This window comes from Physeter macrocephalus, chromosome 18 (assembly GCF_002837175.3).
Source record: "Physeter macrocephalus isolate SW-GA chromosome 18, ASM283717v5, whole genome shotgun sequence".
In the NCBI taxonomy this organism is placed as follows: Eukaryota; Metazoa; Chordata; class Mammalia; order Artiodactyla; family Physeteridae; genus Physeter; species Physeter macrocephalus.
This window is the reverse complement of record NC_041231.1, coordinates 76,841,971-76,869,369: the sequence shown is the minus strand read 5'-3', so window position 1 is coordinate 76,869,369 and position 27,399 is coordinate 76,841,971. Positions and strand designations below refer to the sequence as shown.

General features: G+C 53.7%; 2 protein-coding genes across 10 annotated transcripts; one reads left to right on the top strand and one right to left on the bottom strand.

Moving 5' to 3' along the window:
- The first annotated feature begins 626 nt into the window (after positions 1–626).
- TJAP1 (tight junction associated protein 1) lies at positions 627–24,452 on the top strand. 9 transcript variants are annotated; one of them, XM_055079966.1, is made up of 12 exons: positions 627–687; positions 1,200–1,291; positions 9,977–10,106; positions 16,873–16,970; positions 17,638–17,760; positions 19,365–19,393; positions 20,135–20,296; positions 20,505–20,571; positions 20,803–20,832; positions 21,620–21,727; positions 21,829–21,912; positions 22,658–24,452. In XM_055079966.1, the coding sequence occupies exons 5-12, from the start codon at positions 17,662–17,664 to the stop codon at positions 23,756–23,758; spliced, it is 1,680 nt and encodes a 559-aa protein (XP_054935941.1). In that variant the 5' UTR covers positions 627–687; positions 1,200–1,291; positions 9,977–10,106; positions 16,873–16,970; positions 17,638–17,661; the 3' UTR covers positions 23,759–24,452. The 9 variants fall into 9 exon arrangements, with proteins under 9 accessions (XP_054935941.1, XP_028335411.1, XP_028335410.1 ...); XM_028479610.1 differs by having other exon boundaries at positions 17,635–17,760; XM_028479609.1 differs by lacking the exon at positions 9,977–10,106.
- Positions 24,453–25,082: 630 nt separating this feature from the next.
- On the bottom strand, positions 25,083–26,861 carry LRRC73 (leucine rich repeat containing 73). The gene is made up of 5 exons (XM_028479736.1): positions 26,707–26,861; positions 26,242–26,364; positions 25,757–25,857; positions 25,394–25,616; positions 25,083–25,247 (listed from the first exon to the last, which is right to left on the bottom strand). Exons 1-5 carry the CDS (start codon positions 26,768–26,770, stop codon positions 25,177–25,179), a joined length of 582 nt encoding a protein of 193 aa, XP_028335537.1. The 5' UTR covers positions 26,771–26,861; the 3' UTR covers positions 25,083–25,176.
- Between the last annotated feature and the right edge of the window lie 538 nt (positions 26,862–27,399).

The following is a 27,399-nucleotide window of genomic DNA, read 5'->3' as shown; positions in this document are numbered from 1 at the left end:
AATAATTACAGCACAGGTAGCTACAATGAAGTTATGTGCAAGTGGCTAGAGATACCCAGCAAAAGGAGCACCAAATCCAATCTAGGATATTGCGAAAGGCTTCCTGGAGGAGGTGATAATTTGCATTGAGGGCTGAAGGAGGAGTAGGAATTCATAATGCAAGGGGAGGAGAGGGCTTGGACGTGTTCAGGCCTGATGGCCTGAAAACAGGACAATGGGGAACATGAAGTCCGCGGGAGAGGTGGAAAATGAGGCTAATGAAGGGGCAAAGAAGCTGGGTCTTAGAGCTTTCCATGTGGCAAGTTGAGAAACTGCCTTTTATCCTTTGGGTGATGGGGAACCAGTGCTGCAACTCCCTCACTATATTTTTGTGCTGTTTCCCCCCAGTCTTTTTTGGTTTTGTTTTTTGAATACCAGAATCTTTCCCCACGCTTCTCGCTATCGCCCTACTCCTGACACCTCCTTCCTTCTTACGCTGCCAGGCCACCAAAGCCCGCTCTTATGAGTTCCCCGTCTTTCCACCTTGTCTGGCGCCCCCCCAATTCCCCAGTTGGAAGCCACGCCCCCCATGACCACGCCCCCGGTGACGCACGGCGCCTAGTGCGTGGGGATTCCCGCGGCCGTGACCACTACCCGGCCTGCCCTGCGGCAAGATGGCGGTCTGAAGGGAGTGGGCAGCGGCAGAAAGTTTGTTGTGGGATTGGAGTAGTCGGGCCGGGAGTTTAGACTTGTAGGGGATCATGGGGACACCAACATGGAGTTGGGGCGGAGGAAGGACTAGCACCGGGGTTAAGAAGAGGAAATGGAGTGGTGGAAGGTTGGAGGCGGAGAGAAAAAAGGCGATAGGAATGGAGGGGAGGGGGCCTAGATTCCAGTGGTAGCCCTGGGGGAGGGTTTTCGAGGCGGGGGAACCAGAAGTAGGTATGCAGCCCCGGAGAAGCAGAGTCACGAACTGGAGCGGAACTTCTTAGCGGAGAGTAAAAAGCCTGGAGTGTGGGGCGGAGGCCCGACCGTACCAGGCCGGTGGGAGAGGAAAGGGGTCTTTTCCGTGGAGGAGGAGAGTAGGGAAGTGGGGAAGAGAGACCTGAAGGATGTTGGGTAGGTTTGGAAAGAGGGAACTAAAGCCAATCAAATGACCCTCTTCTAGACTTAGATCAGCCTTTTCACAGTTCTTATAGCAGCATCTGCCCCAATTTCAGCGGAAGACTCAGGGGCCCCAGGGACTGGAAGAAATCACAATACTTGGAAAGAAGAAGAGGTAGCGACTTGCCCCAGCTCAACCCCAGAGCGGGTAAGGTGGCCTCCGGTGACAGGCTGGCATGCTCCCTGGGAGCGGAGCAGGATGCATGGGCTACGAGTGATGCTGAAAATTATTTAATCTGAGAAGGGCACTCTTCTATAGAGGCTGCCCTTTGCCTGTGGTCCCTAAGTTAATGTTCTGCTTAGATCTCACGCTGATTTTTGAGAGTTGGGTGTAGAATTGAGCCGTGTATGCCTTCACCTGTGCAGGCGAACGTGGGCAAGAGCGTAGAGATCAGGCTGAAAGTATTTGAACACATCCCAGTCACAAGCAGTGCATTCATGCTCACTGTATTTTCTTTGATCTCCCCATCACATCTTCAGTTTGGTATCCTTCCGGAAGTGGAGATTTGTGGGTGACAGATGGTGGGGAGTCATAAGAAAACAAATTTCTGGTGGTGTTCACTAACCATTTAGGTACCTGCTGTCACCAGTTCCTGAATTCACTCTTGCAGCATGTCTGTCTCTTTTGATTGTTTCTTTTGGTAAGAAGGGCTCGTTAGTGTTCTTTGGGGGTGTGGATTTGGTGGGTAGGTGGGGTCAGAGGAGGGCGGGAGGCAGGTTGGGATTAGGGAGGAGAAACCCAGGTCAGTTTATGGTAAGAGGTCAAGCTGACTGGGGTAAAGCTCTGCGAACATTTTTCACATCATTCTGTCCCTGAGACACCTGATTTTGGAGAGCTGCTTTACAACCTGGACCAGTGTGGTGATGGAAGGAAAGGATTGTAAAACTTGCCCCTTTCTCTTCTGGTAGTTTTCTTCTCTTCCTTTATATTCTTCCCATCAAACCACATTTAAAAAAAATCAGTTTCATTAGCAAAACTAAGCATGGCTTGAGAGATAGTGGACTTGGGGTTGGAGAAAAGAGAAGGGGTCTGGAGCTACAGAGTGCTGTGAATATGGTCCTCACTTCCTTTGATGCCCTGTGGTTATGCCCAAGCCAGAGTTGGGCGCATGCTTCTTACTGGAGCCTGTTTCAGGGCCAGCATCTGCTCCATGATTGGACTGGCAAGTCTGGTTTGATCTAGGACTCCGCACTAACCATCTCCTGCTCCCCACACCCTCCCCATCCCTGCCCGCAAAAGGCTTGCTCCAGGAAGACCAGCCCGAATCACTGTCACTAGACTAGCTTCCGTATCTGAAGAACTGGTGTTATTTAGCTGTGACTTCATTTCTAGAAGGTTGAGAAACTTCTCTTTCTGCGAACAATTTGTGGATGTCCCTAGGAAATTGCGGTCAGCAAGGACAGTGTGGTGAGCGCACATAGAGATTAAGAGCACTGACTGGAGCCAGATTGCCTATTCAAATCTGCACTTTGCCATCTGTAGCTCTGTGACCTTTAGAAATTGCACAGCTCACTATGCCGCAGCTTTCTCATCAATCAAATGGGGTTGGTAAGAGTACCTATATCATAGGGTTGTGTGAGGGTCAAATAAGTCAGTATATTAATGTATTTAGAACAGTGCCTGACACGCAATATGTATTTGTTGTTATTATGCTACTCAGATCTCAGCACTAATTTCTGCTTCATGATTGAACTTGGTGTCTCTCTGTGGAGGACCTGTACTGGTTTGAGCTGCTATCCTGATGTTAAGGAGAAGAGGCACAGCTTTTGGATAGTATAGATTTTGTATGTAGTGAGAATATCCTCGTTAAGCTATTTAAAGTGATGTTTAAATGCCAGTGATTTCCGGTTTGAAGCTGTGAGGCTGCAGAATTATCTAATTTGCAGTTGAGTGATAATAATAATAATAGTGCTTATTGAGCACATTCTATGTGCTTGGCACTATTGTAAGTGCCTTACCTGTATTAAGTAATTTAATACTGTTAGCATCCCCATCTTACAGATGAGTAAATAGAGGTGCAGAATGGTTAAGTAATTTGCTCAATGTCACCTAGCTAGTAAGTGGCAGAGCTGGGATTTGAACCCAGGCAATCTGGCTTCAGCAGTTGAGCCTTTTTTTTTTGCATTTGGTATGAAGTTAACTTTTAAATATGCCTACTGGCAGTGTGTATCTCGTTTGCTTATAATGATGGTTAGATGTATACCCATATTGTAGTAAAATATTTTTTGTTTGTTTAAAAAATGTTTTAGGAGCTGAGCTCTTCCTCTCAGCTCTCTCCTTCTTCTCAGAGATAATAACTGATGCAGGGATTGGTGAGGGAGCACCTGGTGCCATGTTAGCCAAATCTGGACTCTCTCTTTGTGATTCAACTTGGTGACTGTGCTTTGGAAAACCTTGGGCTGGGTTGGGTGAGCAGACAGAGTTACATTGGGATCCATTCTTAGCGTGCATTAAAGGTGTGGGGGTGTGTGTTAGTTAATGTAGACGTAAATAAAAGGCTCAATCTGACAATGATTACTGACATGAACAGTTGAAGTAGCCATAGTGTTAAACTCATAGATGGCCTGGATGCATCTTTCTTTTAAAAATAGCAAGTAGCAAACTACACAGGGGAAAAAATGTGGCATTTTAAACAGCTCCCTCCCTCTAACGTGAGAGGAAAGTGGAAAATAAATGTGCTTCTGCTGAAGCTTATGTTGTTGAGGAAGGCCCTGTTGCCGAGCCCAGGTCTCTTTCCTTTTACCAGGCAGGAGACCCGTGTGCAGCCTTGGGGCAGAGGTGTACCCAAGGATTGATTGACTGGCTTTCCTTTGCCCTGTATTTAAGACTTACTCTTCCCCTCCTTCTGAGTCATGTCCTGTCTATTTAACACACCCTCGGGGTCCATCTTTTTCTTCAGTAAATGACTCAACATTCTGCCATCAGGGTAGGCACGCGCCTGGTGTCGGGGGCTCAGGACCTTGGGTTTGCCCTGGGAATTCTGACGCAGCCCTGTGATGAACTTTTCTGTCTGTTGTGGCATGTGTGATTTTGAGAGTTAGACAGCATCTTTGAGTCTCTGCTCGCCTCCTCCATCAATAGAGGAGCCATGTATCTCAGGATAATGTGCTTTATCTTGACTCGCGCTTCAGTCAGCGTGCTGAAACGTGTTATCTCCGTAGAGTACACCTTTGTGTTTTGGTAGAAGTCCTCAGAGTTTCTAGATTCAGGTCACATTTTAGCAAATGATTGAACTTCAGGGTGAAGGCTGATAGATTTTGAGCCGATTCTCCCCCTTTAGCATTTTCTTTTTGTTGTTGTCTAAATCAGTTTCTTCTCATAACACCCCATATTCATGTATTATCTTTGAATCGAATCCCTTCACCTCCTTCTCGCCACCATATTTTGAGTGCCAAGGACCTGTGGGTAAACTGGGTCTTCATTTCTTCACCTGGATTCAGCCTCTTAACAGCTCTTTAAATTTATCTCATTCTCTGTAGCTTCTGGGCCTTTGCACAAGCTGGTCGTGCTGTCTGGAATGCAGACATTCCAGACTCCCTTTACCTTTCTTATTGCTCTTGTGGTCTCAGTTTAAATGCCCCTTCCTTTGGGATCCCACCGCCCTTTACTGTCCTTCTGTGCTTCTATTTTAGCACTTAGGCTGCATTGTAATTTCCTGTTTACTTGTCTGACTCTCACAAGACTCTAAGTGTCTTGAGAACAGATACTGTCTTACTCACTATCGTATTCTAGCATTTAGGATAGTGCAGGGCACATAAGAGGTGCTTTATAATGCTGTGGTGCGTATGGATGAATGAAATGTGGGCAGTCTCTCCCTACTCTACCCTGCTGCTGTAAAAATTATTTTCCTATTAAAAAAACCAATGTCTCTTCCCTTAGAAAGGCCATGGTTTCTCCCTTGTTTGGGATAAAGTCCACGCTCTTTAACCTGGTATGCAAAAAGCACTCTGGCCCAAACTCAACCCTCTGGCCTGAGTTGCTGCCACTCTGCTTCATTTGTCCTGTATTTCCTTGCTCCTGAGTTTCCTACTGTTCCTGAACCTTTCTAGACATCTGCTTACTTTTTTCTTCTTGCTTGTGCACTTCACTCTCTCCATAATGCTCACCTCTGTCTCTGAAGCTCTGCTCATCCCCGGAGACCCAGCTTCTCTGTCTCCTCCGATGAGAAGACTTCCCTGCTTTCCTTTCTTCCTTTTGGTCCCCACAGCACTTTGAACCTGTCCTGGCACTTACCATGTTGTGTGGTGAGTCCTTTGTTTACCTGTCTGTCTCTTTCACTGAGCTGACCCCCTGTAGAGGAGGGACTCTCCCTGATCATGGGGGCTGGGGAGATAGGGGAGACTGGGAGGGTGGGGGTGAGGGGAGTTGGAAGTGGGGTGAGCAATGTGGTAGATAGAGTCTGATTTTGGAGCTGGGTTTTAATCCCAACTCTGCCCCTTACCAGCTGTGCGACTTTGGAACGTTGCTTAACCAGTAGGATCACTGGTCTTGTCCCCTATAAAATGAAGGTGACATTACCTTTTTTGCAAGAGTATTGAGCATTAGAGATAATGAGTACACAGCCTGTAGCAAGATGCCTGGCATATGAAGGATATTCAGTAAATATTTGTTAAATGAATGAATCCCACTTTGGAAAACTCATGGTTAAGAAAAGGCTTTGTTTTTATTCAAGGTAGACTAAGCCTTTTGATTTTTGCCAGGTAGCCAGGAACATTTTTGAGATGGGAGTAAAATTGAGAGAGTCTCCTTTTTTTGTGATGAAGCAACAAAAATGGTGAGATTGGGTACAGCATCAGTGTGCAAAATGAGATTGTTGATCCTTCTCCCCATCTGTTATGTTGAAACAACTCGTCTGATGGACTGTGACATGCATGTGAGATTGGTGATGACCTTGGTGGGTACAGGTGGGGGTGGGTAGGTGGTGGATTTGTAAGATGGTACAGAAACACCCGAACGAACTTTTTGGTCAATGCAGTAGTTAAGGCTGGGGATGACTGGATGGCGTGTTTGATGATCCATGTTCCCCGGCGTTTTATAGACTGAAAAATGTTGGGTGAAGCTGATGGAACACATCTAGGCATTGAGGAAGCCAGACTTCTTGTCCCAGTTTTCTTACGGCTTCGATGATCTTCTTGTGTCACAGAACAGGCTTAACTCAGGTGCTCCCCAGAAATGGGGTTGGAAGCTGAGGGTCGCTGTTCATTCTTTGCCTTTTTGTTTTTGGTGTCGTTGATGGGAGTAGTTCTTTGGGCACCAGTTCTGAACAAACACCAAAGGAATTTGTTTCCAGAAGTCTAGACCTCTTAATTGTATAATGCCGGGTGGTGCTCCAGTGTGAGTTTACAATCAGACGAAGATTTGTCTGGGTTCTCGGGAGGGCAACCTTTTTGTCTGGTCCTTAAACCCCTGCCCCAGCCAGGTGCCTCTCCTCTTTGCTCTCAGAGCACTCATCACACTATGATGCAGGGGGGCAGTTAACCTGTCTCTCCCAATCTAGGGGCAAGATCTTCTCTCTTCTTAGGGGCAAGGTCATTTATTGAAGGCTGAGCGTTTAGACTGTACATAGTAGGTGCTGAGCAATTCTGGTTCCTGTGTGACCCAACCCAGTCCTTCCTTAGACTAAAGCAGATAAGATCTATCTGGCAAAGCTTTTTGAACCCTCAGGAAGGAAGGTCCTGCATAAACAAATGGTGATAGTATTAACAATCGCATTACTAATTATTTTCCAGGGTTGAGTTAATGTGGTTAAATGATCTTGCAGGTGCTTGGCTTCAGCTGTCTCCCTTTTCAGCCTTATGATCTAATCACACATCCCTAAGCCAGTAGGAAGGAGTTAAAAGAGGAATCGAAGTACATACAGGTGTATTTTCTTGCTTAATTAGCATCTTCTAAAAAGTCTTTGGCTGCTGGCATCCTCTTTGTTATTCATTAAACTCCGTTTAGTGCCCACTGTAACCTGCTTGCTTTTCTTTTGTATCACTGGTCCTGTCTTGGTGGGCTCCATGCTCACAACCAGGACTTACTACAGCCTTGTTAGTGCCTAGATGAGCTAAAAGGATGAAACCAGCAGGCAGAAGTGGATTGAAGGAGTTTTCTCCGGGCTCTACCCCTCATCCCTCAGTGTGGGATACACACTGCAATGTGGCACATCTTCCTGATGGCATCTTGGCAGGAGTAATAAGCTGCATTGTATGTTAAGCAGATTTGAGAGGAGATTGGGTGAGCCAGCTGGACTGGATTGTGTTGTGTGCTTTTAGGCTTCAGAGGGACTGAGTCCATGAGTAGAAGAGTGAGAACTTTGTTTGGTCTATCTCATATAAGTGCCAGCTGTCTACTAGGTGACATTTGGAATCTATAAAGGACATGATCTCCTATTTGTGAAGAGCTTCTGTGCTCTCACAGTAAACTGTGGCAGGGATCTCCCTGAGGGTAGGGACTGCTTTTGGGGAAGTCAGCCTAGACCCGAGAGCCCTGTGCTTCCACTCAGCCAGCCAGAGGGATAGAACTCTGTGCTTATTGCCTTGGGTACTGAGCAGTGGCCTCTTTGCACCTTCCCAGGTAAGCCAAGTGGGGAATTCAATCTCAGAAGTCTTTGAGGGTCTTTACATTGGGGCAGAATTGTTGTCGCTTTCCTGTGGCTCTCTGGAGAAGACATCTTTCCAGGCTTTGCACTGGAATTGGATATGGAGGGTTCTGTCCCAGTGTGTCTGTGGCCTTGGGCAAGTCACTTGTCCTCTCTGTCGCTTCAAAATGGGAGAACTCCACTTGTTCTGTGGGCCTCACTAGGCTATAAGGATCAAAGGAAATATAATGGAAGGGAAAGCACTTCCAGAATGGTAAAGCACAGTACAGATGGAGGGATTTTGTCCGTTTGATGAGGAACTGTATGTTTTCATCATAAACATAATGTATGTCCTCGTTTAAAATACCAACCATACAGAAAAATATACAAAATTAAAAGTAAAGTAAAAAGACCTTTCCTTTCTTCCCCCACTGCTCCTGTCTAAGCCCTTTCCCAAAGATAGGGAACTACTGTTAACCGTTTATCATGTTTCCTTCTAATCATTTTTGTGTCCTTCCAGACATTCCCCATCGTGTATCGCCTGTAAAATAAACAAAACTCGATAGTAATACATACTGTTCTTCAGCTTGCTCTGCCCTCCTAACATTTAACCCCCGGGGGGTGGGGATGTGAGTGAGTCCCTCCCTGTTGGAGCCTTTGAGGAGCCTGGTTGCAGCCTCCTGCCCAGCCTGGTGCGTTCCTGGGGGCTGGCTCCTTGGGAGGATGGAACAGCTTTCCTAGAGGCTCTTGCCACAGCAGGCACCCTGCTTATCTCTGAGGGATTGTCTTTTATTCTGGGATTAAATTTTCTGGCAGGAGTGCCCTTGAGTGGGAACCAGGATGGGTGCAAGTGTGATGCGGGCATTAACACTCTCCCCTCACGTGTTTCTCTCCTTCACTCCTCTTTCATCTTTAGCTGGGAAGGGAGTAGACTTACCTGATTTCTCAACCCCTGTTTTAGTGCAGAGAGAGTCTCCTTTAGTTCCTGAAACCTTGGATTAGCCAGGTCACTTGCTGCTCTACCTTTCAAAAGCAAACCAGACCCAGCTGGTGTTTGTCTGTTTATTTGTGTGTGTGTGTGGTGAGGTTTCGGAAGGTAGCCTGCCCGTGGCCGTGCTTCCTTGCCAGTCCAGCGAAGAGGTCAGAGCCCACAGGAAGAGTTGTCATCTTCTCTGCTAGATGGTTATCTCACCCTTCATGGCCTTTTGACCTCTGGGGCTGTCAGAGCGATGCAGGGAGCCTAGTGAGGAGGCAGTTGGGAAGCCTGTCGGAGGCTTCTCCTGCCTCTGTTTATTGTTGGCCTGGGCTTGGGAGAAGGCCAGGCCCATATGTGGGGCCAGGGTCGTCTCTGTTCTCCCCTTCCTTCCCCGAGTCATCTCATCATCTGCAGGCCTTTCAGACAGAAGGGCTTTCCTGTCCTGCTGACCCAGGGGTCACATCTTGGGTGGGGGTCTCTGGGACTCCACTGCTGTGGCACATTTGCCTTGAGATCTCTAAGCTGGGGTGTGTCACTTCCCCTAGGTGGTTCTGGAGGCTTCAGGAAAGAGTGTTCCTTGGGCTAGCTGTGTGGGAACTCTAGCCTTTCTGGGCATTGCTCATTCTGAGGGGCTGAGGTAGTCCCTCTCAGGGTCTGGGGAGCCTGGCTGTAGCATAGCCCTTATCCTTGCTCTGTGGGTTCCTCTGGGGCCAGCTCACTGGGAAGCATCATTCCCTGGCCCTTTCAGAAACTGAAAGGTGGCAGTGTGTCACCCGTTCCTTTGACTGGCCCAGCTGGCTGGGGTGCACACTGCCCCATTGTACTGGGCTTTCCATGCAGCTCTTGTTGCAGCCTCCAGTCCCTGGGCCAGTTCTCTCCCAGCCCCTTTCCTCGGAGCCTGTGGGAGGTGGTGGGGTGAACCCTGCTGGCACAGGCCTGGGCTAGGTGGCAGCTGCAGCTGTGGGTAGCTTTGTTCTTACAAGCAGCTTTCAGGGCTCTGGTGCAGCCTGGCAGCAATGTTCCGGGAATAGGTGACACAGGGAAGCTTCCCCCTGGTAGCAGTGCCCCGTTCCACAACGGCAGTCCTCTCTTTCTGTTGACCATCCCCGGGGTCATGAGCTGGGCTCACTGCTTGGCAGGGGGAGTGCTATACTTTCACGAGGCATGCTTTCCAGAGTGGAGAAAGCCCCTGAGGGTCTGGTGGTAAGTCTGGGTGAGTGTCCCTGTCAGGAGAGTGCAGTGTGTACCCTCAGGCATCCTGCAGCTTGGCAATCCTTCTGCTCTCTCTTTGCAGCTCCGGAGTTGGGCTGCTCACAAACCAAGCTGTCTGTTTGTATGGAGTGCCTGGAGGGCGTCTGCCATGAGTCTGTCGCTAACCGTGCTAACCAGGAGAGCTGGCTGGTTGGGGAGAAGACACTAACCCTGTGAGTCTGACCTGGGCCAGCTAACCTGCCCTGAGGGTGCTGCCAGCCATGCCTCTCTTCTCCCTTCCTCCCCCTGGCCTGTGCCTTCTCCCCTTTGCTTACATCATGCCATCTCCTCTGTTCGCTTGTCCTTACTACTGGGTACCCTCCATTTTCCCAGTCTCCTTGCTGTGGGTGGGGCTGTGCATGGGCACCTGCCCATCTGCCAGCCTGCTGCTGGACTCTGCCCCTCCTTCTCCCTTCAGTTAGTACCATGCCAATCAGTTCTTCCTTAAAACAGAATGGTTAGCATTTCTGTTTAATCTGCTTTTAGCACCATGGAGTTTGAGAACATCCCTCAGTTACCATACTGTTGGTTTCACGCCTCAGAGACAGATGGAACGAGAGTAGGAAGGGAATTTTCTGCTAGACCGGATAGTTTCCTCCCTTTATCAATAGTGGGGATTCCCTGGTGGTCCAGTGGTTAGGACTCGGCGCTTTCACTGCCGTGGCCTGGGTTTAGTCCCTGGTCCGGGGACTAAGATCCTACAAGGCCTGTGGTGGGGCCAAAAAAAAAAGGGGGAAGATGCTGTCGCCATTATTCTCATCCCAGGGTACGAACTGAATTTAGGATCAATTGCAGGTTCTTCTTGGGGGTGGGGAGGTTGAGGAAAAACCTTGGCCTGGCTGTGGGAAATTGCCTGCGCAGAAGAGTGAAACTACTTAAACTGAAAGCTGGAGCCCAGAAGCAGGTACCCATCTGAGGTGTAGCTCCCATTGGCGACCTTGGCTCTGGGAGGTGGGGTGGGTGGAGTTAGTCCCCCCACCGCCTTCCACGTCTGGAGCTTCAGGTGGACTTTAACCAGAAAGAGCTGGGAAGGGCGGCTCAGCCAGAGGGGGAAGGACCTGGCTTTGGACTCCACAGTGGGCCTAGGAGAGGCCTTGGCCTCAGCTTGCCATGAAGAAGCCCCCGACAAGCTCCCACCTCCCTCCAGGCTTGGAAAGGAGAAGGGGGGTCCAGAGGTAGCAGGAAGGCCGATTGCTCGGGGCTCCCTGGTGTTCTGCATGGGTAACTCTGTAGACAGACACTGTCTCCAGCCTCTGGAGGCAGTGCAGTGTGGGGTGGGCTGGATGGGGAAACTTGAGACCTGGAGGTCCTCTAAGTAGATTCTGTTTCCCTTGAGCCAGGAGGGAGATGGCAGGGAGCTGCCTGCGACCATGAGGTGTAAGTGTGTAAATGAGAGAGGGGGTAGGTGCTGCGTGGATGTGTAGGGACCCTGAGTAGGGAGGTAGCAAGCTGGAGGGGTTTGTGGCTTGGCTGTGACCAGGAGAGCAGAAGGGGTGTGGAGTGGAGGGCTGATTCAGGGCCACCCTCACTTTGCCCTTCCTTAGGAGAGGGCATGGGGACTAAGGTCAAGTGCTGGTTATGATCCTGGGGATTCCTTGGCCCTCCCTTTGGGTGGGGGTTGGTTTGCTTGGATCGTCATCATCAGTAGTCTTCAGCCCCTTTGTTCCTGTCAAGTGTTTGCTTGAATGAGAGGCCAGGTGGATAGACTTGAGGTATTTGCTCAGGTGGGGATCCAGGTGAGCTCTCACAGGTCACCAGCATTAGTTCTGAGGCCTCACGATGACTTTGGGGCACAATAATTCCCACCCATTCTGGCTTTTAAAAACCTGTCAGTCTGTTCTGCTTAGAGTGGGCAGGGGGCCAGGTCAGGGCCACAGGCAGCATGCCCCAAGAGGGTGAGTTTGAACTTGCCCCGAGGGATGACAGGCCTGCCTGGGGGAGGGGCAGCAGGGCTGGTCTGGGCACAGACTGGCATCTTCCAGCCTTGTCATCAGCCCAGAGCAGAGCCTGCCTGGGCCCCACCTGTGCTCTGCTGGCTGCTTGCCTGCCACGCGCCCAGCATCGCTGAGGGCTTTGCTCAGGTATCTCAGGAACAGCTGTGCCGGAAACTGGGGGCCCGGTGTGGGAAAGGCTGAACCCAGCCTGCTTTGGTAGGATCGGCTCACTGTGCGGCTGTTCACTGACAGTCGAGGTGGAGAGGAGCCATACTGATTGGGGTGCGGGGGGTGGTCCTTGTGGGCAATCTCAGGGGCTCCTGCTGGTTATAGGGCTGGCCATTGTAGGGTGGTAGTTTGTGTTTCTTGGGCCTCAGCTGGAGGCAGAGCCTGAATTTCAGAGGCTTGAGAAGCAGCTAGATATGTACGGCAGGAGTATGTCCTGCCCTGAGAGGTGCAGCTTCCTCCAGGCCTGTAGTGTTCAGAGACTACATCAGGGCTCACAGCTGAGGACGATTTCCGCAGGGGAGGCGCTAGTCCCTGTGATTAGATGTTCCTGTTTAGCGGTTGATTAGGGGCTTCAGGAAGGGCCCATATTTGTTTTTATTATTTATTTATATCCTGCTGGGTTAAGGCACCATACAGCACAGCTGGAGTATTCAGAAAAGGGGCCGTTTTCCTTTCATTTTAAAAGCAGCAGTGATTGCTAACGTCCATTTGACTTTCTTTGGGTGAATTACAAAAGAAGAGCTTTAATGGTTTTTGTGAGGTGTGTGCCTTCCCTGATTCAGAAGGTTGGGTTCATTGGCCCCTTGAGGTCCTTCACTTGCTTGATTCAGTGACGGCTGGGAGCAGAGAGACATTAGTAAGTTCAGAAATGGTCTGAGCCCAGAGGAACTGTTGGGGCCCTAATTTCTTGAAGAGAGTGTGGGTGATGTGGGGAGCTGGGGAAGCAGGCGGTGTCTCTGGGCAGGCAGCTGAACTGGGCCGGTGGACGGGGCAGTGCAGAACTTGGGAGCTAGAGGAGACCTCTAGTGGGGGAGGGCAGAGTTTGAAAAGCCAAAGAGCCACACCTATTTTGGATTCAATCCTGTCTCCCTCTGTTGGGCCAGTGTTGAGGGGGTAGGCTCTGAGCCCTGAGCAGAGAGAAAGCTGGATGCTGGGACCTCCCTTCCTCTCCTGCACCAGTGACTTTGCCCTTGGGCAGACCCACAGAAAGGATGGCAGAGGGAAGTAACAGGGCATCCTTGGCTCTTGGAATTAAACCCTTTGCTGTTGCCTCTGTGGATGTTTGCAGGGAGTGGGAGAGAGGATAGTGGTTTGGAGATAATCTGAATTCTGAAGAGGTTTCTCCTTATCCTACTTCGCCTCCAGCAGCGTCATCCCTGACCTCGATGGAGGCCCCAGGTCACATACCCACACTCTCCGTATCCACAAAGGGGAGTGGGTAGGAGTCCCATCTCCTGGTTCGAGAGAGATGCTTGGCAGATGTTTTGTCCTTTGATTAAAGGACACTGCTCAGCCAGCTCCTGGTGCACATTGCTCCTTGTATCTGTCTCTGATACACGCTCTGCTCAGCTGTTCAGTGGGTTCACAGTGCAGGTTCGCTGTGCGTGCCGAGTCCCATTTCTAATGAAAGTAGACTTTGTTCTCTGGAGGCAGCTAATCGTGCCCCGTGGGCTGTAATCAGGGAGAAGGTATTTCACGCGGGGCAGGCGGTAACAGGCGGCCTGAGCCGACTGGCAGATTGCAACATGGCAATTACGAAGCTATCACCCCCCCCAACCCCGCCTCTGCCCCAGCAGATAGGGGGTTGAGTCTGTCCTCTGAACTGATTCTGAGTAACTGAAGAATGAATACTATGCAGAGGAGGAAGGAGGAGGAGGAGTTAGGTGGGGTGGGGGCAGTGAGGAGAGCTGCTTTCCTTTCTCACCTCACCTCCATGAGATGGGGAGGGTTTACTGCTGCTCTGGGTGTCTTCCTCAGCAGTGCCTGCAGGTCCAGCCCGAGGAGCTGCAGACCAGACTGGGTCAGCCAGGGGTTTTAACTTAGGCTTCAGCCTTTCTCCCAGAGCACAGCTGTTCTTGTAGTACAAACCCAGCATGTGATCTGGTACCCCACATCCTGAGTCATCTGCCTCCAATTCCTTGAAGCTCAGATAGTTTGTGGTGAGGGATGGGAGTGGGATCCTTCCCTGTCAATTTCTAGAACTTCTAGAAGACTCTTTTCTTAGAGGTGCCCTGGAGCCAGCTCAGCATCCAGAGGCTAAGAGGACCCAAAAGGCCTTGTTTGCTCCTTGTGGCCCATGGCACATTCTGAGTTGTCCAGCTTTCCCTGGGGGCCTCTTCTTCTTGACATGGGATTGGGAGTCCTCCTTGGGCTGCAACACTCCAAAGCAACCTGGGAATCTTGAGGTGAAGGGGATCTGGCCAGTGGAGGCTGCATCTAGTAGCTGGGTCTTCCTGGAGGGACCACTCTGCTGCCTTCCAGCTCATCTTTCCTCTTCTCCCAGCTTGTGGTCCTGCTGTCCAGCTGCTTCTCACTTTGTTCTGTAGTGCACCTGGCATTGCTCTCACTCCTGGGTCTGACCTTCCCTGCAGTGCTTTCATTCAGGGACAGCAGCCTGCCAGGCACATCGAGTCCCTGTTCAGTGCTGGAATTGTGGTCCCCTATGGGCTGGATCTGGGGCGCTTAGCAGATCTCAGGAGTTGGAGCCAGGGCATCAACAAGCACTGGAATTTATGGACATGGGGCAGGGGCGGCACAGACTTTTCCTTGTGGACTTGTGTTGGGACCACTACAGGCTCCCTGGTGGACTATCTCGCTAGTGGACATTGTCTTCTGCTTCCCCAGTTGGGAGTCATTTCCCTCCCTGTGACTCTGACACGTATGAAAAGAGTTTTCTCTGGCTGGGAGAGAGAACCTCCCATCACCACTACCGTTCATCCCATAGTCCGAGCCTGCACTTACGATCCATCTCACTGCCAGCCACATCCACACTGTCTGTCCCCTCAGCAAGCCAGATTATCTTGCCATGAAAGCCCTGGGAATATGTGCTGTGGGGCCGTGAGGTCAAGATGAGGCAGGATGAGCTTGTAGGACATGTGATGGCTAGAGCTGGGCCAGCAGGGTATGGAGTGAGACTGCTCTCTCTCCTCACAGGTAGAATGACCAGTTACCTGGGCCTGTCAGTGTCCTCCCTGCCCACCCACCACCCACACAGGTGTCCCAGTACCTAGAGGACAGTGTGGGCATTGGCAGGAGTAGGGAAGACAAGAGGCTGAGAATAGAGGGGGTATATAAAGGGGCCTGGAAGGAGAAAGGGCTACTCAGCTGAGTGGGTAGCAGATGGAGAAGGGAGGAGGGACCTGGCTTCTCCGCAGAGAAGGGGAGAAGGCAGAGGCCAGCTTTGGATTTCCTGGGAGCTCTTGGCTACCTGTATCTCTTACTCCTGCGGCTCTGGCTCTTTCCCCTTTTGTAACTCATATATACCCCCACGCTGAGATCCCCTGACGATCAGAACCCAGGTGCCCAGGCTGGCTTGGGACTTTCTGGGCCTTTCTCCTGGGCCAGAGGAGCTCCCACCCAGGGTCCCACCAGAAGGGTAGCCCTGGGGAACCTGTAGGGGTGACTACGCCTCAGGAATGTGCTGTCCCTTCAGGCCTGCCCGGATTCCTGCGCGTGGAGTCAGCCCGACACGGCCTGCTGCAAGTGCCCTGTGGGGACCCGCTCTGCCTCACTATCAAAGGGCTGGGGTGGCGGCTCGTGCCTGCTGCCAAGCCCCAGAACCACACGCCAGAGGCCAGGCTGCCCAGACAGAGGAGGGAGGCCACTCCTGCTTCCTGCCCTCCCCGCCCCCTCACTGTGCTTCCTGCCTCAGGCCCTGTTGGAATGTGACAGGAGTCATGGCCAGGGCATGTCCCAGCAGCAGGAACACACGCTTTACCCCGCAAGGCTTCCCTCAGCCCCAGCTCTGGTGAGGTGGATGGCGGCCGCAAGATTGTTTATGCCCAGAAGGCCACCTGAGGTTACTGCCTCCATTGGTCCCTGTGGTGGCTGCTGCCCCTGTGCTGCAGCCCAGCTCATTACAGGTGGGGGAGAGGTCAGAACCCCAAGAACCTGGAGGGGACCTCAGAGGTCACTCAGTCCAGCCACCTCTGTGCAGATGACAGATTTATCCAGGGAGGAAGGGACTTACCCAGGGCCACACTGTGTGTCAGACGCAGCAATGAGCCCAGAAGCCAGGCGTCTCAGCTTTCCAGACTGGGGCTTTCTACACAGGGTTTTGCAGCCTAGGCACTATCGACATTTTGTGCTGATAATTCTTTGTCGTGGGAGGCTGTATTGTGCCTTATAGGATGTTTAGCAGCACCCCTGGCCTCTACCCACTAGATGCCAGTACCACCCACCCCTGGTGTGACAACCAAAAATGTCTTCAGACGTTTGCCAGATATCAGGGGTGGGGGGAGGAGGGGGCAGGGGGAGACCAAAATCACCCTGGTTGAGAACCATCATTGCTCTAAAATGCTCCTTTTTCTGATTTTCTCCTGGACCTACCCCTCCTCATCACACAGTCTGTTCACCACCATTGTTCACAGAACTAGGTGTTTGGGCTCCTTCTGGAAACATTGCTAGGAGCTTTTTTTCCCAGCATCTTCTTGGGCCTCTATTAGACTTTTTCCTGGTGTTCTCTTCTGCAACCCATGTTCCCCAAATCTCTTAGTTGTTTCTAGACTCTGAGAGGCCCGGGAGATGAACAGGACAGATGTGAGGTAGGATAGGGACAAGACAGGACCAGACCTATCCCGGAATCAGGCATGTGACCACGAACACACAGCCGAGACCATGAACACACACACACAGACACACATGTGTCTCCTCTGGGCCTGGACAGAGCTTTCATGGGGAGCCCAGTGCTTCCACTCTTGTCCAGCTCTCCCTGGTGGGTACTGACAGACAGGCGGCTGACACCTGGTTTCCACTTTCTTCCCTTCTCTGGTTTCAGGAGCTATTGGCTAGAGGAAGTGGCGGGGCTGTGGGATGCGGAGAGCCGAGGGCTGACTCCCGGACAGCGGAACAGAGAGAGCTGCCGACAGACGGACGGTATGTTCCTGGTGAGGCCTGCGCCCCCCACTGGGTTCCCTCCTGGGGAGGCTGGCAGGTGAGGTGGCAGCAGGCAGCCTCTCTTGGTGGGGGCTGGTGAAAAGAGTGGTGGAGGCCAGAGAGGCTTGACCTTCAGGGCCCTTAAGCTTGGTGACCCCCTGGAGGAGCTCAGGTTGGGAACACATCTCAAACCCTTACTTTCTGGTTACGATTTTCTTTAAAGCTAACATTTATCGAACATTTCCTGAGTGCCAGCTACTGTTGTTAGTGCTTTACATAATCGTTATAACAACCCTATGAAATTGGTGCCATTCTCAACCCAGTTTAGAGTTGAGGAAACTGGTGCTTGGAGAGCAGCTTTTTCTCTGAGGCTGCTTTCCAAGCCCACAGGGGCAAGGGGTGGGCCGCTTCTCGGGCCCAATCCATACTCCCTGCACCCAGTCCCTGGACCCTGGCTTACTCTCATCTGTTCTCCCTGGACCCGGGCCGCCATCCAGCACGTCCCTGACCCATGGGCACTGACACACTAGAGTCCAGCCCTTCGAATGACCCCAGCAGCAGCCCAGGCCTGTCTGCCTGCCTGGTGGCTCCTACATGTCCTCTTTTTTTCTCAGTTCAGAGGCCTCTTGCCACATTTCTGAGCCTCCTTCCTTGTTCCCCTCAGCAGGTTGAGGAGCTCTCACCTCCCAGAATGACCAGTGCAGCCCCTGCTAAGAAACCCTACCGGAAGGCACCACCCGAGCATCGGGAGCTGCGGCTGGAAGTTCCTGGCTCCCAGCTCGAGCAGGAGGTCAGCAAGAGTGGTGCCCCTGCCCCGGCTGGCAGATGCAGGCCCCTGAGGCGGGGTTCTGGCTGTCCTGAGGGCACATCTGGTCCCACCAGTTGGGGTGAGGGTGTGGCATTGCTGGTACACACTTGGGCTCTCAGTTGCAGCAGTGCTGGTGGGGGCCATGTAGACTCAGGGGATAGCTGTGACACACATCCATGTGTCCAGGACATGTAGCTTAGTAGAAGTGATCCCATATAGTATTGTTTTTCGTGCAGGAGGCAGCCCACCCGACAGAGGGGTGCTAACCTGCCCGGAGGCCAGGACTCTGGTCCTCCACTGGTGGAGCAGAGCCATCCAACTTGCAGCCCCTCTGGGGGCCATTAGGAAGCAGTGCTCCAGCGACTTCCCCCGGACTAGCTGTTCTTTGCTGTCCCTGAAAGTCAGGCCCTCCTCCAGCTTTCCTTTGTCTGGCTGACACTTATCAAATACATGCTCCCTGCTCGGAACTGCATTAGATTCTTAGGAGGGCTTCTTCAGGCAACTGCAAAGCATTCTCCAGATCGGTTTTCCTCCCTCGTTTAGCTTACTGCAGGAGGGAACGAGTGCTGCAGTTTATTCATTTTGCTTCCGTGTCTCTATCCTGTTGCAGCGCGTGAAACACATTTAAAGAACGTGAGAGCTGGCCAGCACGTGCCGAGCATCAGGCATACCATGGCCCACTCTGGTCACATTCACGGCAGAAATGCCATCCATGACTTGCCCATTTTCAGTTCAGGAAACATTAAATTAAAAGGCCAGATAGTGTGCTAGGTGCCACCCACTGGGCATTCCCCTGGTTTTGTAGATGAGGCCACTAGGGTTCAGCAAGATTAACATAACCAGTGTATGGTACAACAGGATCAATCCAGGTGTCAGTGGCTCCCAAGTCCATGGTCTGAGCCCCCCACCTCATTGTCCTGCCTGTGATTGGCATCCTGAAGCAGTCAGGCCAATCAAATGCTGCTTGACATTTCCCTCCTGTCATAGCACAGGTCTGCTCTGCTTTGCGGTTGGCTGAGCTCTGGCTTGTGACCAATGAGGAGGCTTGAGGAGGATGCGGCAGGAGGGTGAAAGCAGAAGACGCTTTACTTGTCTCAGTCAGGTTTAGCCCAGAGGCTCTCCTTCCCCCACGTGCTTGTGCCTCCCGAGCCTCTGTGAGGGTCTCATTCTGCCCTGGGGGCCAGAAGGGCTTTGGCAGAGCTCAGAACCCTACTCTAGCTCGCCTGGCTTCATCACTTCTTTGGAAAGTCTTGGCTGTGCCTGCAGGGCCCACTAGGAGCCCAGTGAACAGCTGAGAGGCTCTCTTTAGCCCTGGGAGGACTCATTTGCAGTTGGCTCTAGGATTAAGAGGGGTTGGAGCTAGTGTGGGTAAGGGTGAGGGTTGGAATCTGGTTGGCATGGGAGAGAGTAGGCTGGTCCAGGTGTTACTGCATTGCCTCTTTCTGCGGGGCCCTGCAGCCCACTTCTGCTGAGAGGCTCTGGGCTTCAGACATGACCGTTTCCAGGGCTATTTGGAGGGGGTGGGGAGCAAGCAGGAGGCCAGTGGTCTAGCGCTGAGCCTCAAGCTTCTGTTCTTTTGTGCCCAGGAGCCCCTGACTGACGCGGAGAGGATGAAGTGAGTATCTGCTGCCCGAGAGCCTGCCCTGCCTCAACTCTGTCCCTCTTAGCTGCAGGCGAGGCTGTTGTTTCATTTGGGCTTTTCCTTGGATTAGGTAGAGGTAAAGGTTGGGGTGGGGTGTTTTAGGGACTCTGGGAGGAGGCTTGAAGTTTTGGATATTCCTTCTGGAAAAAGAGGTTTCTTCCATGGGCTCCAAGAGGACCTGGCATCAAGGAGGTGGATGGCTCTGAGGGGCCTGCTCTTGCCAAAGCTCCCTTCCCCAGCTCCTGGCCCTCCTATACCAGCTGCCTGCCCGCAGCCCTTTCTATCAGCTACATGAGGCCTCTGCAGAGGAGGGCAGCACTGGGCTGGGTTTCTAAGAGATGAATAATGGAGCAGCCTGATTGTGCAGTGGGGAAACTGGAGCTGGGGGCTTGCTGGCCAGCTGGCTTGGGCTGTAACCAGAGACAGACTGGGAACTGTAGCCCCTGTAATTCTGTCTTCTCGTTCTTCTGCAGTGAGGTGGGCAGACTGTCCTCTCCCATCCCCTCTGCCCCTCCCAGCCAAGCTGTGATCTTAGGGCCAGCAGGCCTATGGGATACGCTGCCCCAGACTCAGGCTGAATCTCAAGGAGTCCCCTGCCCACAGCTACCTGTTCTCACGTCACCCCTACTCCTTCCTTCTTGAATCCATCCTGGAACTCTAGGGTGGCCCTTCTATCTCTGATGCCCCTCTGCCCTTGACCCCTCACCCTACCAGGCTTTTGCAGCAGGAGAATGAGGAGCTTCGCCGACGCCTGGCCTCGGCCACCAGGCGCACTGAGGCCCTGGAGCGCGAGCTGGAGATTGGGCAGGACTGCCTGGAGCTGGAGCTGGGCCAGAGCCGTGAGGAGCTGGACAAATTTAAGGACAAGTTCCGCAGGTGTGGGAACGAGGGGCCGGGACACACATGCACGCATCTCCCTGTTCACAGGAGGTTACCCCGGAGAGGCTTCAGAGATCATCTGATTCTGATGCGAAAACTGAAGTTCTGGGAGGGGCGCTTGCCCAAGATCCCTTATGAAGGAGGGATGAGCAGGTTCTGAAGAACAGGATCTTCATCCAGGGGTCTGCCTTGTGTCCCTCTACAGGCTGCAGCACAGCTACACGGCTTCCCAGAGGACCAACCAGGAGCTAGAGGACAAGCTGCACACGCTGGTAATCTGTCCAGGAGGGCAGCTTGGCTGGCACTGTGCTCACAGGATAGCAGGGGCTGGGACTTGCCAGGGGACTGCCATCCTGCCCTGGGCTCGGGGAGGGGGTGGGCCGTGGTGGGGAGGGGCCCGCAGTGTGCTGTGAGAGTCTGGACTGTCTTAACGCTCACACTGTTTCTCTTCTCTCCTCGTCTTCCCTCATGCTGCCACCGTTGCTGCCGCACTCTCCTCTCAGGCCTCTCTTAGCCACAGCTGGATTTTTGCAGTTGCGTCTGAGTTTGTGTGTTTTCTCCCTTGCCCTCGCCTCCTCCTCAGCTGAGATCTGGGATTGCTGGGGCCCGGCCATTGCCCTCTGCCCACTCCTTTCCTCTTCCTCATGTGAGGCCTGTTCAGCAGTCAGTGCCTCCCTCCTGGGGGACAGCTGGGGAGCCTGTTCTTGGCTTGGGCAGAGTTACTGATTGATGTCACCACTGAATGCTCACAGCTTCTTGGCTGCAGTGGGCAGCAAGCCCCAGCCATTTGGGAGAAGGGGGCCTGTGGATCCAGTCCATGAGCTGAAGATCAGAAGACTGCTTCTGAGCCTGCAGCTCCCTCCCTGCTCAACTAGATAATCTCACAGGTGCCCCCAGCCGCCACGCAGCCCCACTCCCCACCTCCTCCCGCTTCCCAACCTGATCCTGGAAACAGCCACAGGCAGCATCGGCTTCAGCCCCTGGGTTTGCACAGTTCTTGCCTCTCAGGTACCAGCTGCCTCGCCTGGTGTGTAGAGCCCCCTTGAGTGCCCTCCAGGGCCGGGCAGCTCTTAGACTGCTCTGTCTTGGCCTGGGCAGCTGTCAGTCATGCTCAGAGAGCCTCCTCCCCACAGCCAGCCTGGACTGCAGGAGAGGTGTCTGGTCTCCTTCTGTCTGTCCATCGTCTGTCTCTGTGTGCCTTGGCTGCCCTAGCACCTGTGGCTTCCTGTGTCTCTGGGCCGGGGAGAGGGGGAGGGGAGGGGAGGGGAGAAAGGGCTGGCTGGGGTGTGGGCTGGGTTCACTGTGAGTCTTGTGCCTCAGATCAAGAAGGCTGAGATGGACAGGAAGACACTGGACTGGGAGATCGTGGAGCTGACCAACAAGCTGCTGGACGCCAGGAACACCATCAACAAGCTGGAGGAGCTCAATGTACGGTCACCTCGGGGGCCTCCCTGCCTGTGCTGCCATGTCCCGGCCCTACCCTGCTCCCCTGGGCTGTGCCGGGCTCTGAACCGCGTCTGTGTCTGCAGGAGCGGTACCGGCTGGACTGCAACCTGGCTGTGCAGCTCCTGAAGTGCAACAAGTCTCACTTCCGTAACCACAAGTTCGCTGATGTGAGTGGAGCACTCTCCCTGCCAATGCCCGTCTGCCCTTTTTAGGACCCCTCCAACTCCAGTTTCTACACCTTTCTCTGTCCTGTCCTCATACCTTCAGCTCCCTGCTTTCTGCTTTGCCTTCCCCTCGCCTCCCTGTGTCCTCTGAAGCCAGTCAGCTCAGCCACTGGTTGGTGTCCTGCATGCTGTCAGGGGCCCATCACTAGGGGCAGAGCGGGGACTGGCCCTGTTGGTATTTCTGGAACAGAGACAGGGAGAGAGGATCTCAATTTCCGGATCCCATGCAGGAAGGAGGGCATTGCCAGAGGTATGGGCCATAAGAATAATTGAGAGGGCCTCTTGCTCCAAGGGGCAAACTCTAGACCCCAGCGCTCAGGCTCAAGGTTGATGGGGCCTACAGAAGGAGTGGAGGTATTTCTAAGGCTTCTCAAGCTTGTGTCTGGTTTGGGCAGAATCTACCGCTGAGATGGGCACGTTAGACGTTTGAGAGCATGTGGGCCTTAGCACCAGTTCTGGGTTCAGATCCTGTGTTAATCAAAAGCTTCAACTTATTTTACCACTACCGAGCCTCAATTTATCTGTGAAATGAGGATATACCTTTGTGTGCTGCGAGAACAGGTGATAGCAAAGTGCCCAGCACACGGGGGGCCTTACATGTGGCAGCTGTCATATTTGCCTTGAAGCAAGCTGTCTTAGGCTGGGCTCATTCATGTCTCTCTTCCCTTCTCTCGCTCCTTTACCCCAGCTGCCCTGTGAGCTACAGGACATGGTTCGGAAACATCTGCACAGTGGTCAGGAGGCTACCAGCCCAGGGCCTGCCCCCAGCCTGGCCCCAGGGGCTGTGGTGCCCACCTCGGTCATTGCCCGTGTGTTGGAGAAGCCGGAGTCTCTTCTGCTCAATTCGGCCCAGTCAGGCAGCGCCGGGCACCCCCTGGCTGAGGATGTCTTTGTGCACGTGGATATGAGTGGGAGTGACCCAGGTGACCCAGCCAGCTGCCCAGCTCCGGGAAGCCCCGTCCCCCAACCCAACGGGGAGTGCTGCTCTCTGGGCACCGCGGGGGGCTCCCCAGAGGAGGAGATGTCCCTGCCAGCCTTTGAGAAGCTGAGCCCCTATCCCACCCCGTCTCCGCCCCACCCGCTGTATCCTGGCCGCAAGGTGATAGAATTCTCTGAGGATAAGGTGCGAATTCCCCGCAACAGCCCCCTGCCCAACTGCACTTACGCCACCCGCCAGGCCATCTCCCTGAGCCTGGTGGAGGAGGGCAGTGAGCGAGCCCGCCCCAGCCCAGTGCCCAGCAGCCCTGCCTCGGCCCAGGCCTCCCCGCAGCACCAGCCCAGCCCCGCCCCGCCGGGGCTCAGTGCCCTGGCCAGCTCCACCAGCTCCGAGGAGGACCTGCTGGCCAGCTGGCAGCGGGCGTTTGTGGACCGCACTCCGCCCCCGGCCGCCGTGGCCCAGCGCACAGCCTTTGGATGTGACGCGCTCCCTGAACTGCAGCGCCACTTTGCTCTCGGTCCCGCTGGCGGAGATGAGGAGGTGCAGGCGCCTTCTTCCCCACCCGGTGAAAGTGGGCTTTTGCTGCCAACAGAAGCTGACCCTGGCTTTCCCAGGGAGGAGGAAGAGGAACAGCTGAACCTGCCCATCAGCCCCGAGGAAGAGCGCCAGAGCCTGCTGCCCAGTGATTGTGGCACAGAGGAGGGGCCTGGCACTCCTCGCACTGAGGGCAGGGCCTGGGCACTCCCCAGCTCCAGCCGCCCCCAGCGCAGTCCCAAGAGGATGGGGGTGCACCACCTGCACCGCAAGGACAGCCTGACCCAGGCCCAGGAGCAGGGCAACCTGCTCAACTAGGGCCCTGCTTGCCTTCCTGCCACTGCTGCACGGGGACTGCAAGGTGCCCCAATGCTCGCAGCTCAGGGTCCCCACCTAGCCCAAGCCCTTGGCTTCTGCTTCCTGTGCAGATAGGGTCAGGCTACACCAGGCCTTTCGGCTGCACTGACTAACTGGTACCAGCTTGCCTCATGGTTTTTCCCTCCTGGAATATTTATTCTCCAAAGGTAACATGCAGCTGGGGCTCATGACCTTTCTTCCAGTCGGCCCAAATTGATCTGTTCTGGGGAGCTGAGGGGTTTATTACATCAGTGTTTATCCTCCATCCTCCTCTCATATCCACCAGTTTTCTATTTTTATCTGGTGGGGGGGTGGGGGGAGGAGGGTCATTGGGATTATTAACCTCTAATTTCAGTTTTCACCTGTTTCCCTCTCCCCCCAAATCCTCTGCACGAGCTGTTGCCTTCAGGGCCCTGGCACAGCAGGCCCTCGGGGGGATGAGGGAGAGGACTGACTCAGGGCTCCCTTCAGCTGTTTCCTTCCTCCCTCTGGAAGGGAGTAGAGGGTGGGATTCAGGGGCCTCAAGCTGGGTTCTAGGTGAATCCTGGTCCCACTCCCAACCTTGGCTCTAGACTGTTAACTCCCAGCTTTGGGAAATTTTCACATCAATAACTATTTTAAAATTAAATAAAACTATTTTACTGGTATGGCCTAATTTGTCTATTAATGACCTTCCTTCTGCCTTTATTCTCCCTATTCTTGAGTATTCCCAGTCCTAATCACGTCCTAGTCTTTGCTGTTGACTCCCCCCTACCACTGCTCTGCCTGGGGCTTCCCTGGGCACGGAGCATCAGGTGGTGGGAGAGGGTGTACCTCAAGTAACCCTGGCAGGGCCCCTGAGTCTCTCCTTGAGGTAGGGTCCAGCCCAGCTGGGGGGGGGGGCTCTTTACCTCAGTTATGATCCTTACAGGGCCTGTGTAGGGGGTCACCCCAGAACCCCAGGTCCTGTAAGTCAGAGACCTGAGCCAGACCTGTTTGTTTGAGACATTTGGGGCCAGTGGACGCTGCCTGGAGCTTGGGCCGTGGGGTGGCACTGCCCCCTAGTGATGTCTAGTGGTAATTCCAATTCCTCCCTCGCTGCCAGCCCCCAGTGACCAGAGCCACACGCCAGGTTGTCGAGTACATAAAATCTCTTCCGAGCCAGCGGGCTGCAGCCAGAGCTGCCAACAAGTCCAGAGGCATTGCCTTGGGTTCCAGTGCCCCCAACGATTTTGTTTAGTCACAGCTTCCAGAGCCTCCCCCCATGCTGCCAGGAGCTGCCAGAGCCCCAGGCACACACCCCCCCCACCACCCTCCTAAGCCCCAGGGCCTGACCCTGACATCTGGGGCAAAGTGCTGGAGATACAAATGTAATGACGCGCAGAAGCCTGAATGGAGAGTCACATCTCCGTCTCAGCCAACAGACTGTCCCCTAGTCCTGACGTCATTAGCACCATCTGAGAGCTGGGATCTGTGGAAGGGCAGAGAGGTGTTCAGACCACCATGCATTCCTCCGCTGGGGACCACAAATAGAAGTGGCCTAAGTTTCTCACACCCACTCTCCCTGGTCCCAAGCCTCTTTCAGACCTGGCTCTGATCAACCCTTGCAGCTCTTACCACTGGGGCACATCCAGGAGCTACTGCCCCTCTGGTGGGCAGCAGGCTCCCGCCCTCTCTCTCGTTCCTGCGTGTCGCCAGCCCCTCCTGCCACCTCCTCCTCCTCCTCCCCCTCAGAGAGGAGGTCACAGATCTGCTGCTGCAGCTCCGGGCTAATGCTGTTCTCAGCCAACACCAGACTCCGCAAAGCTGTGGGGTAATTTTCCACCATGTCCAGCAGGGTCTGCGGTGGGGAAGAGTCCGGAAAAGGATGAACACCGTTAAAGCAGCTCCTGACTCCAACCTGCCACCCCTTCAGTATGTCCACGGACACACTGGCTAACCTCAACCCCTGGCCCATCCCCAAACATGAAGACTTCTCACCTGAGCTGACTGGTTGGTGAGCCCTGTACCCTCCAAGTCTAGGACCTCTAAGGTGCGGCTAGAGGCCACAGCTACAGCCAGCATCGCTGCCACATGGTCACCTGGGGAGATAGTACACGTGCACACACTCACCAGCATTCAACGGCCTGCTAACCCTTTCTCCCCACAGCCTCCCCATTGCCCTGACAACCTTAGACTCCACCCCCAGGCCAGGAAACGTTGGCAATTGGTAGGTGGCCAGGAGGGGAGCATTGTGACTGATGAGTGAATGGATGAAGCAAGCCAGGCCCAGGGGTGGTGATGGATGCTCTGATCTACCTGTTGGTCATCTGGTCCTCAACACAAGTGGCTCCTCTACTTCCACCCAGAACCCCCCTTCTTCTTTCCTCCGCCAGTGTGCTGGTTACCATGGCAACTGATGGTCCCAGGTTCTTGGACAGGGGTGAGAGGTGGTGAGAATCAAAGGGGGCTTTCTTGAGCCTCACCCAGGGGGTTGTAGTCCAGATTGAGGACGCGGACCTGGGAGCTGTGGGCCACGGCAATGGCGAGGCGGCTCCAGCCCTTAGGGGTGATGCCAGGGTTGGCGCTCAGCGTCAGCTCCTTCAAGCCTGGGCAGCATCATAGCGAGAAGCCAGGATGGAGAGGGTCAGGCCTTTCTCAAGCCCATCCCCCACCTGGGGATCTCTGGGGTATCTCTAGTGACTGAGAGCTACCCCACCTCCTCCACAGAGCTCCAGGGACATTAGCGACCCATGCCCTTCCTGCCCGCTGCAGCCTGGATTCCTGAGTCTCCATCCTGCTCAGCTCCCAATCCTTCTCCCTCCTAAGAGGATTCGAAAAACATTCTCACCCACACAGAGCCCTCATCTCTGGGCCATGCCCCCTACCCTCTGCACTGAGCTTTACATGAAGGCCACACTAGTCCATGCCCTCAGCAGAGCCCTGCTCACCAGACTTGGCCCCATCAGGAGGGAGGAGGCCACAGATGAGGTTGATGGCTTCATCACCCAGCATGCAGTCCCCCAGGTCCAGAGCCACGAGGGCAGGGTGGAGGGCCAGAGCTGGATTCAGCAAGGCCAGCCCCGCATCTGTCAGAGGGCTCCCATGCAGGCTGGGGGGTGAGACCAGAGAGCAGAGGTTACTGCAGTCATCAGCCCTTACTGTAAGGGGGAAGGGGCGCCCTCCCTTATGGTGAGCTGTAGAGCTGAGGGGGACATTCAGTCACAGCACTTGGGAGAGGCCTTAGGAAGAAAAAAAGAAAATTCTAGACTCTTAAGAATGCAGTTAGAAGGGGAAAATTCGGTTTCTTTTCTGGGGCAGGGACTGGGATCCAGATCAGAACACAGAGAAAGGGTGTGTGGGTGGTATTTGGACAGAACATAGGGGCAGGGATCTAGTCCTCAGGGGAGTATTCCTTCTTGGGTACTGAGCAGCTACCCCGGAGAAGTCAACGCGGGTGATTAGGCTGGGAGGTACACGGGCCCTGCCAGGAAGGGGTGGGTATCCTATATCATTTGGGGTGGGGCTGGTGTTCAAGGTCTGGAGGTGAGGCAGGAGCTTGGAGGGTGTTGTGGAGGCATGGGCAGAGGAATGAGGTGCGTGAATAAGAGGTGAGAAGGTGGGCTGGTGCAAGGACAGGTACC

Coding starts and splice junctions, on each gene's coding strand:
- TJAP1 (XM_028479609.1), top strand. CDS start 17,662: ATGACCAGTGCAGCCCCTGCTAAGAAACCCTACCGGAAGGCACCACCC. Junction 17,761..19,364: donor GCTCCCAGCTCGAGCAGGAG/GTCAGCAAGAGT, acceptor TTTTGTGCCCAG/GAGCCCCTGACTGACGCGGA. Junction 20,572..20,802: donor AGGACAAGCTGCACACGCTG/GTAATCTGTCCA, acceptor CTCTCCTCTCAG/GCCTCTCTTAGCCACAGCTG.
- LRRC73 (XM_028479736.1), bottom strand. CDS start 26,770: ATGCTGGGTGATGAAGCCATCAACCTCATCTGTGGCCTCCTCCCTCCT. Junction 25,858..26,241: donor TCTGGACTACAACCCCCTGG/GTGAGGCTCAAG, acceptor CTATCTCCCCAG/GTGACCATGTGGCAGCGATG. Junction 25,248..25,393: donor CTCCTGGATGTGCCCCAGTG/GTAAGAGCTGCA, acceptor GCCCTTCCACAG/ATCCCAGCTCTCAGATGGTG.